At 51.8% G+C, this 13,824-nt stretch overlaps 1 protein-coding gene across 1 annotated transcript in view; it reads left to right on the forward strand.

Moving 5' to 3' along the window:
• OTOF (otoferlin) overlaps positions 1–13,824 on the forward strand; it is a gene marked incomplete at its 3' end in the record, with an annotated part of 165,587 nt that overhangs the window by 129,889 nt on the left and 21,874 nt on the right. Inside the window, 4 exon segments of the mRNA XM_034766932.1 lie at positions 2,073–2,204; positions 8,201–8,263; positions 9,240–9,324; positions 12,819–12,978. Of these exon segments, the coding sequence (XP_034622823.1) occupies positions 2,073–2,204; positions 8,201–8,263; positions 9,240–9,324; positions 12,819–12,978 (440 nt within the window).

Genomic DNA, 13,824 nt, shown 5'->3' on the forward strand with positions numbered 1-13,824 from the left:
GCAAGAGATGGAAAGAGCAGGCAGGCCAGTTGGGAGATCATTGCGATCCTGCAAGGGCAAGGGAGACGTGGCGTATATGACAGGTTGGGTCACAGAAACCCCTTTGGGACTGCCACCCAATGTGCTGAGGCTGCCTCTAAGCCCGTTTTTCCTGGCAGCTTGGGACTTCAGTGCCCTGCTTGGCTGTGCCAGACACACTAGCCTGCTACAAACACAGACCCAGGTCTGAACCACGTCCCCCAAAAGCTGCAGACTTAACTGAAAACAGCTAAAGAAATGCTTCTGTCTCCAACACTCAGGTACCCAGCTCCCAATGGGATCCAAACCCCAAATAAATCCATTTTACCCTATATAAAGTTTATGCAGGATAAACTCATAAATTATTCACCTTCTATAACACTGATAGAGAGATATGCACAGCTGGTCCCCCCCCCCCAGGTATTAATACATACTCTGAGTTAATTAATCAGTAAAAAGTGATTTTATTAAATACCGACAGTAGGATTTAAGTGGTTCCAAGGAATAGCAGATAGAACAAAATGAATTACCAAGCAAAATAAAGTAAAACACGCAAGTCTAAGCCTAATACAATAAGAAAGTGATAGATGAAATCTCACCCTCAGAGATGTTCCAATAAGCTTCTTTTACAGACTAGCCTCCTTCTAGTCTGGGTCCAGCAATCACTCACACCCCTGTGGTTACTGTCCTTTGTTCTAGTTTCTTTTAGGTATCCTTTAGGGGTGGAGAGGCTATCTCTTGAGACAGTTGAAGACCAAATGGAAGGGTCTCCCAGGACTTTAAATAGTTTCTCTCTTGTGGGTGGGAAACCCCCGGTGTAGAATCCCAGCTACAAGATGGAGTTTTGGAGTCATATGGGCAAGTCACATGTCCATGCATGACTCAGAACATTACAGGCAGCAGCCATTGCTCACATGCTCCCTTGAACGTCCCCAGGTAGACTTCTTATGTGGATTGGTGTCTTCCAAGGTCCATTGTCTATTAAGTGTTTCTTGATTGGGCACTTAACTTGCAAATTCCTTTCTCAAGAAGCTGGCCAAATGCCCTACTAAGGCTACTTAAAATCAAATACACGGCCAATATTCATAACTTCGAACACAAAAATGATGCATGCACACAAATAGGATGAATAGATTCAGTAGATCATAACCTTCGCAGAGATATGTTACATGGCATACGCATATTTCCATAAAGCATTATGGGGTGCAACGTCAGAGCATAGTCTGGAATGGAGAAGATCACGAGAGTGTGGAGACGTGACTTAGTCTAGAAGGGCTCATCTTTCAGGTGTAGAAGAGCTGGCAACGACAAAACGCAGTCAGGGGGCGCATGGGGCTTGTTTGCTAACCCTCAGTAGATCTATTTTCCATAACAAACTGGCTTTTGCTGAACGCGTAAAAATTGTAGGAAATCAATTACATTTGAGGACCACAGTCTGAAACGGTGCTTCTGAAAGATGCAGGTAACAGTCAGAATATGACAGATAGGATGTGGTGGGGAGAGGAGAAATTGTTAATCAGGGAGACTTCTAATTAGGTAGGGCACAGAGGTGGTCTTTGAGTTCTCGCTGGGTGGGTGGCCATTTCATATAGACCCAGCCGCCGTCGTTGTCTGCTGGGAGTCTCAGGGCTTGTCTATGCACAGATGTTGTATCAGTGTCACTAACGGTATGAAGTTAAACTGACGTAGGTCGCCTGGTGCAACTATGTGGGGCGCCCTAAACCAGTGTGACCCGGGTGTGAACCAGTGGACAGTGTCCATATGCAAAGCCGCACCGGCCGAGCTAAATCGGTTTAACTTCACTCCATTAGTGAAATGAGAGCAACTTCATGACCCAGGCCTCAGAGGACGTCCACTCCAGACCAGGGTGTGAGGACATCAGCAGCATGGGGGCAGGGGAGCTGACCCTGCCTGGGGTCTCCGGGGCTGTCGCTCTGGTATCTCTCCGCTAGCACTGATTTCACATCAGCAGGCGAATGCAGGCCAGTGGGTAACGCGGAGAAGCGACGAACCCGGCTCTTACAAGGGTGGGTGTCTGTATCTCCCCTCGCCAGGTGAGCATCACAGTCATCGAGGCCCGGCAGCTGGTGGGGCTGAACATGGACCCCGTGGTGTGCGTGGAGGTGGGGGAAGAGAAGAAATACACCTCCATGAAGGAGTCAACCAACTGCCCCTACTACAACGAGGTGAGCTGGCCTCTCCCCAGACCTGGCTCCCAGCTCGGTGTGCCGAGACACACACCTTGGCTGTAGGCGGATAAAGAGACCACTGAGCTGGGCGTTTGCCTTCTCGGGTCAGGGTTAGCGGAAGATAAAAGTGGGATCTAGCCATTGATAGTCACAGGACACCACAGAGTATCACACTGGCAATACCCTAGGCTTGGAGAACTGCTGCCTTGCTGTCTAACGAGCCAAATACTTGAGATTAAATGCCCCTCCTGTACTGCTCCACGGACCTGGTGGGACTAGCTGCCCGGGGCAGGAGAGACCGTGGGACCTGCCCCACGTTCCAGCAGAATGCTGGCTCTTCAAAGCACGCCAGCACTACAGAAAGTGGCTTGCTTGGCTGTGGGCTTTCCATGAGAATGGGGCAGTGCCTGACCCAGGGTGAACATATGTGCCCTTGTGTTCGGGATGGGTCTGTGAGGGCCTGGGACATGGGCAGTCACGCCAGTGGTTGGAGCAGGAGTCAGAGCCCAGGCTTAGGACCCTAACAAGGGCAGTCAGGACCAAAGGTCAGAGCGGGGTCAAACCTGAGGCTGGGAGTAGCGGAGGAGTTTGCCGTCAGGTTCCCAGGCCAGGGTTGACACCAAGGGTCTGAGTTCGTCAGGTTTCAAGGTCCGGGTCAGGAGGCAAAGTTCAAATCAAGCCTGAAGCTAGTTCAGGAGTAGGACTGGTCCTGGCATATACAGGAGATCCACCGTCTTCCGCCGACACATCTTGGACCGCCCCTTGGGAGCCAATAAGGAGACAGGAAGCTGCTGCCTATCACAACCCTTGAGGCAGGACTTCCTGTGGTCTGTGTCCACTGTGAGTCATGGGCAGTAGAGCGCGAGCTGGTTACAGCTGCCGCTGGGTGACGGCCTGGTGCTGTTGCTGGCCTGGTGGTTCTGCAGCCCCAGGTTCTAGACCCCCGGGGGCCTTACAGCCCAGGCCAGATGTCAGAACAGAGCGAGGAAAGGCTGGAAACAAGCAGCCAAAGCGCTACGAAGCCAGGGGCAAATGCTTTGAGCAGCCTGTCTGCTGACTCTTCCACCCCATCAGGCAGCCTGGTGCAGGCCACCCGTGCTCGTTAGGTCACCCTGAGACTGGTCCTGCTGCAGGCCCAGCTTCCTGNTAAGAGCAAAGCAACCAGCCCTGGCTGAAGGGGCAGTAGTGACTGGGGCAGGGCAGAAGGAAGTGGGAATCCTGTGTGTCCTAGCACAACGGAGTCCAGTACTCCCCCCACACTGAGGTATATTTCATCCTACCTCAGCGTGGGGGGCTGGACTAGAAGCCCTCTTGATCTCCCTTCCAGCCCTACCTTTCTGAGGTTATAGAATCACAAAGTCATAGCAACGTAGGCCGGGAAAGGACCTCGAGAGGTCGTCTAGTCCAGCCCCCTGTGCTGAGGCAGGACCAAGTGAACCTAGAGCACCCAGTGGCGTATTATCGCCTAGGCCGACAAGGCCTAGGCCTAGGCCGGCAAATTTATAAAAGCAGCATTTTTGTAATCGGGACATCAGTGACGCCGCGATTCTACCAATCATAGCGCGTCTTGAACCCACCAATGACGGTGCAATGCCATTTAATAAACATACTAGCGAGACTCCTAAATGTTAATAATATGACTGGAAGGAAGAAATGAAGCGGTTCTCAGTTTTGGATCCATGCGTGGTCCCGCGCTATAAGCGAAATCGCGCTATACAGACGTGTGTTCAAGCGAGGGTCCGCTGTACTTGTAATTTTATTTATAACAAAACTTGTAAATGTTCAATTATTTTAATGATATTTAGATTCATTTTAGTTCAAACGAGTTTGTAAAAAAACTAAAACAAGTTCATATGGGACTGGGAACGGCAATTATTTCAGGGCCTGGGGGCGGCAAAATCATTAATCCGCCACTGAGACAACCCCTGACAGGGGTTTGTCCAGCCTGTTCCTACAAATCTCAGGTAATGGGGATTGAACAACCTCCCTGGGAAGCCTGTTCCAGAGCTTTACTCCCCTGAGAGTTGGAGAGTTTTCCCCTATAACTAACATGAATCTCCTGCAGATAAAGCCCATCACTTCTGTCCTTCCCTCAGCGGACATGGAGAACAATGGATCCCCGTCCTCTTTAGAACAGCCCTTCACAGATTTGAGGACTGTTATCAGGTCCCCCCCTCAGTCTTCTTTTCTTAAGACTAAACAGGCCCGGTTTTATTAACCTTTCCCTATAGGTCAGGGTTTCTAACCCTTTTATCAGTTCTGTCTCTCTCCCTGGACTCTCTCCAGTTTGCCCACAGCTTTCCAAACGTGTGGCGCCCAGTGGACACAGTGCTCCAGCTGACGTCTCCCCAGCCTCCCGTGTCTTCTTCAAGGTACAGAGCGCTAAGGACAGGGAGCGCAGGGCAGCCTGATCCTGCATTGCTGGGCTGCCGAGTTACGCCTGCCCTGTAGCAGGCATCAGCCCTACAAGAAGAGGGCAGAGTGAAGCATTCATTACCCTGCCAAGGGCTGGGCTTCGGCCCACCTGCTCTCTGCCCATACCTGGCCCCTTCTGACCCCAGGCTCTTCACTGTCAAGAGCGGGCCCAGGGCCTGAGACATGGTGCTGCTCAGTGCCTAGGAGCCTTCCTTCGCTGATCACAATTCCCCTTAGGGCCCTTACCTCCTGCGCGTTGTGGGCCTGCATGGCCTGCTCCCATTTCTTCTTGTTACTGCTCAGCAGCTCTCGCCGTTCCAGCTCGAAAGCTTTCTGAGGAGGAGACAGTGCTGTGAGCGGGTCGCCGTGCACACCGCAAGGCCCGCTCCCGGCTTGCTGCCAGCGCTGGACAAGCCTTGTGTACCGGGCCAAGCTCCGGGAGCAGTGGCAAGAGGCTTCCGCGACAGAAGCCAGCTCCAGATCGCCGCCAGGTGCTACCCAGGCACAAGCACGGCATCCTCTCCTTGTGCCCGAGGTCACAGCAGGGTTCAGCTGCAGGGCTGGAAAGAGAACCAGTCCTCGGGATTCCAAGTGCGCTGCTCTAACCCTGAGACAACACGCTCTCCCTATTGCCCCCACAGCACCCCAGACCCAGCAGCTGCCAGGTACAAAAGCTGGTGTTACTGGGTCTGGGGATAAGCGGGCTGTTGGCTCTCTTGGTTTGTAGGAAGATGTCTGTGAACAGTGTAGCGTGGGTGCGAGGATGAAATCCAATTCACACAACAAGCCACTACATTAAACTGAAAGATACGGTCTAGCTCAACCAAAACGTATGGGCCATTGGGTGAAATTCTCTGGCCTGCATTCTACAGGAGGTCGGACTAGATAATCAGAATGGTCCCTTCTGGCCTTACACATCTGGGAATGAACAGTCATCACATAGAAGCAACTTTCAGTCTCTACTGGCCTGGGCTTCACTGGATCCCCAGTAACTTAGAGAGGGAAAGACCCAGAATCACATAACCAGAACCGCAGCGCTCCGTTCATCTCCAGTTTTACTTCTACCTGGCAAAGTGAGAGCTCTGGTCCACAGAAACATCTGAAGCCAGAACCCAGCGTTGCTGAAATGCCAGTGTAATGAGCAAGAGAGCCCTTTGCCGGAGATAATTCCATTAAGGAGAACTCCCTGGTGGATTTATCGTGAGAATAATTCACTGCTTGCTCCCATCCTGCTATGAAGCCATTTGCTACCTCAATCTGCGTGAGTTCCCGACGGTACGTTTTCATTAGGTTTCTGATCTGCTCCTCCATTCTCTCCACCAGCAGGTTAATGTCGTCTGACTGCTTCTTGAGATCCTTCACATACTGGTCATCTTTGCTTTTCAGCTCCTGCAGGAGAAGAGCAGACACTGAACTGAGAAACACTGCTCTGCAGAGCTTCAGCACAAGCCAGAGAACCTAACAATCAATATCCTGCATCTGCCCCTTCAGACATTATGGAAAGTGACGAGGGAAGAGAACTGAGGAACAGAACAGTGGTTAGGAGAGAGAAGAGATGATGGGAAGATCTACTACACTTGCTAGCAAGGAGGAGGAAGCCCCAATTCCTGGGCTATTTAACCCTTGTCTGGACTAAGGGGGGCAGGACTAGAAAGCCCCAAGAGTAAATTACAGGAACAATCAAGCATTGGCAGGGAGATTACTCCTGGGGGAATTCTGGAAAAAAAAAAAATCACAATTCTGCAACAAAAAATTTAAAATTCTGCACACATTTTAAAATTCTGCATATTTTATTTGTCAAAAATCACACCAGTTTCAAAAAAAAACAGGAGTACTTGTGGCACCTTAGAGACTAACAAATTTATTAGAGCATAAGCTTTCGTGGACTACAGCCCACTTCTTCGGATGCATAAATTTGTTAGTCTCTAAGGTGCCATAAGTACTCCTGTTCTTTTTGCAGATACAAACTAACACGGCTGCTACTCTGACACCAGTTTCAATTATTTTTGGTCAGTTATTTCAAAATACCTGTCAGCAAGTATGTCTAGCAAGACAGACAACAAAAAAGATTCAGGAAATATTTTTTGACAGATTCCTTACTAGGCATATCAATACAGAGCTCTGAGTAGTAATTCATTTAAACTACAATACAGAACCGTATTTCCCACACCCCTCAGCAGCAGCACAAAAGCTTGGAGAAATCAGGGGTAACGGAAGAGCTGAGGGAGAGGAAAGTAACTTGCTGGGAAGAACCCTGGGTGTGAACTTGGAGAGTTGTTGGGTATGGGTGGGAAAAGTATGGAACAGGTTTCTTGGGTCCTGGTCTGTTACTGCCAGGACATGAGTGTATGCTGAGTCTGTGTATATGGATTTGTTATTGTAGGGGAGCACAGTACCCTGGCCTAAGAGAAGAGTCAGGCAGTTCTGGGTCACTTACTCTTGGACAGTGTCCTTCTAACATTAACATGCTCCAGCAAGACCCTCCGTGCCCCACAGCTGTCTCCACACACCCCCGGCACTCCTGGCTCCGGCAATCTACCTGCTGCAGTTCGCTGATGAGCTTGTTCTTCTCTTCGATGAGCAGAGCACACTGCTGCTGCTGCAGGTTGAGCACGTCCCACAGGTCCTGCGGGATGGTTTTCTCTTTGGCCGAGCCCCATTTCGAGGTGATCTCTTCAAACTTGTCCTGATTAGTCTTGGATTCGTTCTCCAGTTTCTCGAGCCTGCAGAGAGCAGCCAGCACAAGGCAGATAACGCAACTGGGGCTGGTGGAGGTTCGGCGGCTACCCTTGGCCCCGTCCACATTGAGATTTCCAGCCGTGTTAGTGTCTTCCTGGACACCAGCTTTAGGGACTAAATCAGTTTCAAACCAAAGGGTAGACGATATCTTAGTGGGGCAACAAGCTTTTCTGTAGCCCTAACGATAGGCTCCCTCTCCCGATCTGAAAAGGCTCCATGCACTAAGAGAGACGACCCTGCAGCCAGTATGTAGAGGACACGACAAACATGGCTGCAGGACTGGTCTCTGGCCCAGAGCCCTGGGAATGCACTGGATTCAAAGGGAGCACATTACACAAGCAGAAATTGGTCAGAACAGACNGGCCACCCGTGCTCGTTAGGTCACCCTGAGACTGGTCCTGCTGCAGGTCCAGCTTCCTGACAGGGTCAGGGGGATGGAATTCAGAACCAGATCCCACCTGTGCGACTCGGCTGAGCGAAAACCCAGGGAAAGCAGCCAGTGCCTCGGAGCGCTTTTACAAAGAGAGAAAGCGTCTGTTCGCTTGATCGAGGTTGAATTTTACTGACCCTCGTCCCATTTACCCAGTTTTCATAGCGGATCATATTTTCCATTCCATTTGAGCACAAACGCTGTCATTTTCTAAGGTAATTTGGATCTTCCTCCCTCTCCCCTCCACCCCCCAGTACCACCTCCCCAGCAACTTCTGTCGCCCAGAGCCAGTCCCATGTGATGGTTGTCTCTGGTAACGAGGGCTAGTCGTTGGCAGCCATTTTGACGTTCCCTCCGAAAGGCACCTCCCTTTGTTCCCCCTCCCTTATGGCTTCCCTTTCCTTTGCAGTACTTCGTCTTTGATTTCCACGTGCCCCCGGACGTCATGTTCGACAAAATCATCAAACTGTCGGTAAGTGTGCGTGAGCAAGCGCGTGAGCGTGTGAGCCTGCGTGAGCGAGCGTGTGTGTGTGTGTGTGCGCGTGTGTGAGCGAGCATGTGTGTGTGAGCGAGCATGTGTGTGAGAGCCTGCGTGAGCAAGCGTGTGCGAGCGTGTGTGTGTGAGTGTATACGCGTGTGAGCCTGCGTGAGCATGCGTGTGAGTGTGTGCGCATGTGAGCCTGCGTGAGCGTGCGTGTGAGCATGTGCGTGTGAGCGTGTGAGCCTGCATGAGCGTGCGTGTGAGCATGTGCATGTGAGCGTGTGAGCCTGCGTGAGCGAGCATGTGAGCGTGCGTGCGTGAGCATGTGAGCCTGCGTGAGCGAGCGTGTGTGCGTGTGAGCGTGTGTGCATGAGTGAGCGCATGTGCCCTTTCACGGCCCTTTCCGAGTTTTGGTGGGAAGAGCCCGTTTCACCTGCCTGTGGCGTTTGCAGGGAAGGAGAGCTCAGGAAGGAACTGGGGATGCCGCTGTCAGCCACTGTGCAAGCTTCCCCGACCAAGAGCTTTGCCGGTGCCCCTCTGTCCTGGCCCACACCCCCCTCTGCTAGTCCAGGGCCCTCCGTTATTCCAGGCCTGGGTACGCCCACTCAGGGCTCGCTTGTCGACTAGAGCACATGCTGCAGTTCCAGTCTCAGCACCTCACGCCCAGCCGGTTCACCTTAGCCCATCCTGCTCTTCCCGTCCTTCAAGTCCGGTCACACACCGCTCAGCATCCCCCTGCCATTCCGGTCCTCGGCAGAGACGCCGGGTTTCACCGTGTGTGGGCACATGCTCAAGAGAGACTCAGAGAACCCTCCCCCAGGCACCCATCTCGTTTATGACGTTCCCAGATCTGGGAGGCTGAACCCTCACTCTGGGACCTGCTGCCCCACTCCCCGCACGGCCGGGCTTGGGGGCGGTGCAGTAGCTCGGCGCGTACTGACTTGCTTGTGCCTTTGTTGATTGAAAGGTCATCCACTCTAAGAATCTCTTGCGCAGTGGGACCTTGGTGGGCTCCTTCAAAATGGATGTTGGGACCGTTTACACGCAGCCTGGTACGTAACAGTGGCTTGGGGAGCGCTCATGCCTGAGGAAACGTCTGTGCGCAAACCCCATGTCGTTAGCAGAGGGGTTTGCCTCTCCGTGGGTCAGCTGAAATGGAGAGAAGGGGATGGGGGCTTAAGGCTTTATCAGTGCTCGTTCGGGATGGCTGCTTGGCTCACGAGCGATGTGCCGACAAAACCTTCGGGCCGTCCCCATCCCACGGCGTGTTTAGTTTCTGCCACGTCAGTGACAGAAGAAGCTGTTTGATAGGCCCGTCAAGGAAATGTCGGCCCGTCTGCATGTTCCCCTCAACAAGAAATGTTACTATTGGGACTTACTTGGCCCGTCCCTTCAGCTGGCAAGGCAGAGTGGTGACGCTTCTTGGGGCTATCCAGGGCTGCGAGGCACCTCACTACCACCTGCCCTTTGTGCGCCTGCCAGGCTCAGCTCCCTGAATCCACCAGCCCCCAGCAATTCAAGCGCACCCCACCCACCTGACACGGGCTCTGCTGTCCCTCCACAGGTTAGCAGTAGCCACACCCCAAGCCCTCCAAGCATCCCTTGGAGCTCCCAGCCCCTGATCCACTGGACACTCCCCGTATTTACAGATACGCTGTTCCCAAAGGAATAGTACACCTGTTGGGATCCCCTCTGAGACCTTTCCCGCTCGGCTTACCCAGAACACCTTGTCCAGTTCTGGGAGGACACTTCATCCAGCTCTCTGGGGCCCAAAACACTCAGTTTGACTCTGGAGTTCCTCAGTCCAGTTCCTTTATTTGGCACACGGCAAAGCTTCGCTGGGTTGATCAGACTCAAGCATCGGGGGTGGGTATAGGCCGTACCATACATCCAGAGTTCCAGACAACCTCTGCCTTTAGATACAGTTACACATTGTATTGCATTTGCTCCACATCAGCGGGTCTTAAAGTTTAGTATCCTGAGGATCCCCATTTTTATTTAAAATTTTTCGTGGACCCCCAAGCCCCTTGCTCGGCTCCAGGCCTTGCCCCCCCCCCCCCCCCTCCCCCCAGGCCCCACCCCTGCCTCACTTCTTCCCGCCCCCACTTCCCCCACCCCTCCTCTTTCTGTCTCCTCCCCTGAGTGAGTCCCGTCCTCGCTCCTTCCAGCACCTCCTGCACACCGTGGAAGAGCTGTTCTCCAGCGTGCAAGAGGCACTGGGAGAGAGAGGGGAGGAGGAGGAGTTGATCAGCGGGGCCTGCGGACCCCAGTTCGAGAAACGCTGCTCTACATCACACCACACATTTTGGGCTTGGCTTGGTTACTCGGCAGGAACCAGTCCCTGTACAGCGTGCTCTGTCCATGTGCTGTTCATGTGAAACCTGAGCTTTACATTCCAGGTTTCTCTTGTCCATAGTCCCTAGCGTCCGGGTGTTGCTGCTTTGCTTAGCGAGCGCAGTCCTCCTGACTCCCTATTTACAGCTTAACCTTCCATTCACCTTCCCAGTTATGCCAACTAAGAAATGAGGCAAACTAGGCCGACGGCACCTCAGCTTAGCAGTCACATCTCCGGATCACTCGCAGCACTGAGATATTAGAGAGACAAGGTGGGTGAGGGAATATCTTTAATGGGACCGACTTCTGTTGGGGAGAGAAGTCAGTCCAATAAAAGATATTCCCTCACCCACCTTGTCTCTAATATCCTGGGACCGCCATGGCTACAAATGCACTGCATATAGGGCTTAGATGTTTATTGTGAAAACAAGCATACGCTTATTTAACAAAGAACAGAGAGAAATAATCGCAAGTAGGTAGAAGTATTGGAAACAACTGGTTACATCTAAACCAAAATCATAATACGCCTTCTAGAATCTAGACTTAACTAACAAGACACCATCTTCTCTAAAACAACAGGAGTCCGGTGGCAGCTTAAAGACTAACAGATTTATTTGGGCATAAGCTTTCGTGGGTAAAAAACCTCACTGAAGAAGTGGGGTTTTTTACCCACGAAAGCTTATGCCCAAATAAATCTGTTAGTCTTTAAGGTGCCACCGGACTCCTTGTTGTTTTTGTGGATACAGACTAACACGGCTACCCCCTGATACGTCTTCTCTGAGGATGTTTAGCTCACTCAAAATCTTTCTCCCACTGTTTTTCTGCCAGGTTGGCTGTGATCTCTTTTTACGTTCTCAGCTTGTCTCCTAGGGGAAGGAAACCACGTGTCCCCCAGCATTCTCCTGATCTGTCTGACTAATTCTGCAATTCTCCTGTTGTGTCTTCCTTCCTGTAAAACTTTGAGATCTCTTGTCTCCGCAGTCTTGATAAGCTGATGGCTCTGTATGCAAAGAGCCTTCCGTCCTAAGATACAACATACATAATGGTCTGCCAAGGAGAGATAAGTGTCTCCGAGCCCTGCCTGAACAGAACCTGTTTGTCACTTCAGCTGACCTGTCTTAACTTACATACCTTAAGAATATAGTTTTCAGTACAGATACTTAACCTGTCAAATAGGATCTTTACGTACGTTCCATGATGACTAGCGTGGTTCTGGCTGTTGGTAGAGACCTCACAGTTCACCCTTTGGCCCATTATTATGTAGACATCAGATCCAGGGGATCCCTATAAACCCCTACACACCACTTACGCCTTCCGCCAGTTGGCATCAAGTGGTCCCTGAATCCCAAGGCCCATGGGTCACAGTGGGCTTGCCTTGGAAGGAGATAGGTCACAGCTAACACATTTAAGAAACCTCTGAAAAGGGCCTGAAATTACTTTTTTTCTAGACAGAATAATGGTGCCATTTTTAAGGTGCAGTAGTCACAATATGCCAAGGGTTGTATCCCATTGGAAAAGGCTCCGCACTTGGTTTTCCTTTCGGCCAGGGCCCTTTCACTCTGCTCTGGCCCTGCGAAAGGGCCTGGACCATCTGGTGTACTTGAGAAGCAGGCCCAGGAAGTTCCCATCGCTAATCGCCGCACTGCACAAACAGTGGACCACCACCCTGCCTCTTGTCCAGGGCTGAATCTCACCCATCCGGCACCGTGGCCGGTGCGAAACTGGGGAGAAATGTCACATTTGGGGTGGGGTAAGAGGGAAACCTGTTTATGGCAGATTGATTTTTTTTTTTACACTGACAGCAGCTTTAGCGTGTTAGTGGATGTCCCGGCTGAGCTGGATCAGTGGGCAGAGTGCAGGTGAAACAAGCGAAAGGGTGTGAAAAATGCAGTTGATAAGGTCACTCCGCAGTTTCACTATCACATGGGTATCGCCTCCACTGAGAAGCTATGGGCACTACACAAAACCCTGATATAGTTCTCAAAATGTATAGGCATTGGAGTGGGCTCAGGAGAGTTTCAGATGACAGGCAGCTAGTATTTTACAGGCTAGATCATTGGGATTTTCCCCTTTGAGAAAGATTTTGAGCATAACAAGCATGGAGTGCCATCTGTATTCCTCACGCCCACATGGAGGATGCAGAAAAGGGTCGGACAATTTCCTACCCCATAAATAACCCCTGAACTTTCTTTCCCTGCCTCCTGGCTTCCAGAGCACCAGTTCTACCACAAATGGGCCATCCTGTCCGACCCCGAGGACATCACGGCCGGCTTGAAAGGCTACCTGAAGTGTGACATCGCTGTGGTGGGGAAAGGGGACAACATAAAGACGCCGCACAAAGCCAATGAGACAGACGAGGACGACATTGAGGGGTGAGGCGGTGCGGAGCCAGGTTCACCGTGCTGGAATTAGCCGCATGTTTTCGCTACCTGTTGGGTTTTGTCTGTCTTCCCAGCTTGCCACAGCCACCGCCAAACATTTGCCATCTGTCACAGCTTGTGGGCCATCCTTGTGCTGCAGATCCACGTGGGGTAGATTGATGGGTTTCAGAGATTTGTAACAGGGCTTTGACTGCTAGGTCACCAGTTCCAATCCAGCCCAGAGCAGATATGACTGACAGCCAAGTTGGCGTCTGTTGGCAAAACACTTTCGAGAGGTCTTGGCCTAGTTCCTGTATTGTTAAACCACTACTCCAGCAGGCCACCTTGTTGGCAGCCTCAGCAAAGATGCCAAGGACCGTATGGGCCAGGGAGGCTGCCTTCCCCTCTAGAAAAGGGGGTTGCAGTAGCTTCTGCCAGGTGGAGCCGGCAGCACCCAGGGCCGGGTTCAATATCGAGGGGTTCCTTTTCAACACTACAACACAGAACCGGCTCGAGCCCCCACCCAGTAACCTGGGAAAATTACACACCACCCCTAGGCACCTCGGAGAGGCAACACTTCCCTCTCGCAAGCACAGAGTCTGAGTGTAGCAAAGAAACTTTTAATGAAAGGAGGGAAGTCACCCGACATTAATTAGCGAAAATGCCACAAGCGGGATTCATAATCATAAAACGGTGAGCAGGACGCCCACCCCGGAGTGCGTGGGGCAGCGTCTTCCGCCCCATGTTCTTGAGTGCTACAACCAACAGTTCCTTTACTGTGCCCCCTTCTGCTCCTTCACCACACCCCACTCACAGTGGTTGTCCTTGGCCAGTGAGGACCCAGGGCTCAGCGTGCAT

This window comes from Trachemys scripta, chromosome 3, assembly GCF_013100865.1.
Source record: "Trachemys scripta elegans isolate TJP31775 chromosome 3, CAS_Tse_1.0, whole genome shotgun sequence".
Taxonomy (NCBI): Eukaryota; Metazoa; Chordata; order Testudines; family Emydidae; genus Trachemys; species Trachemys scripta.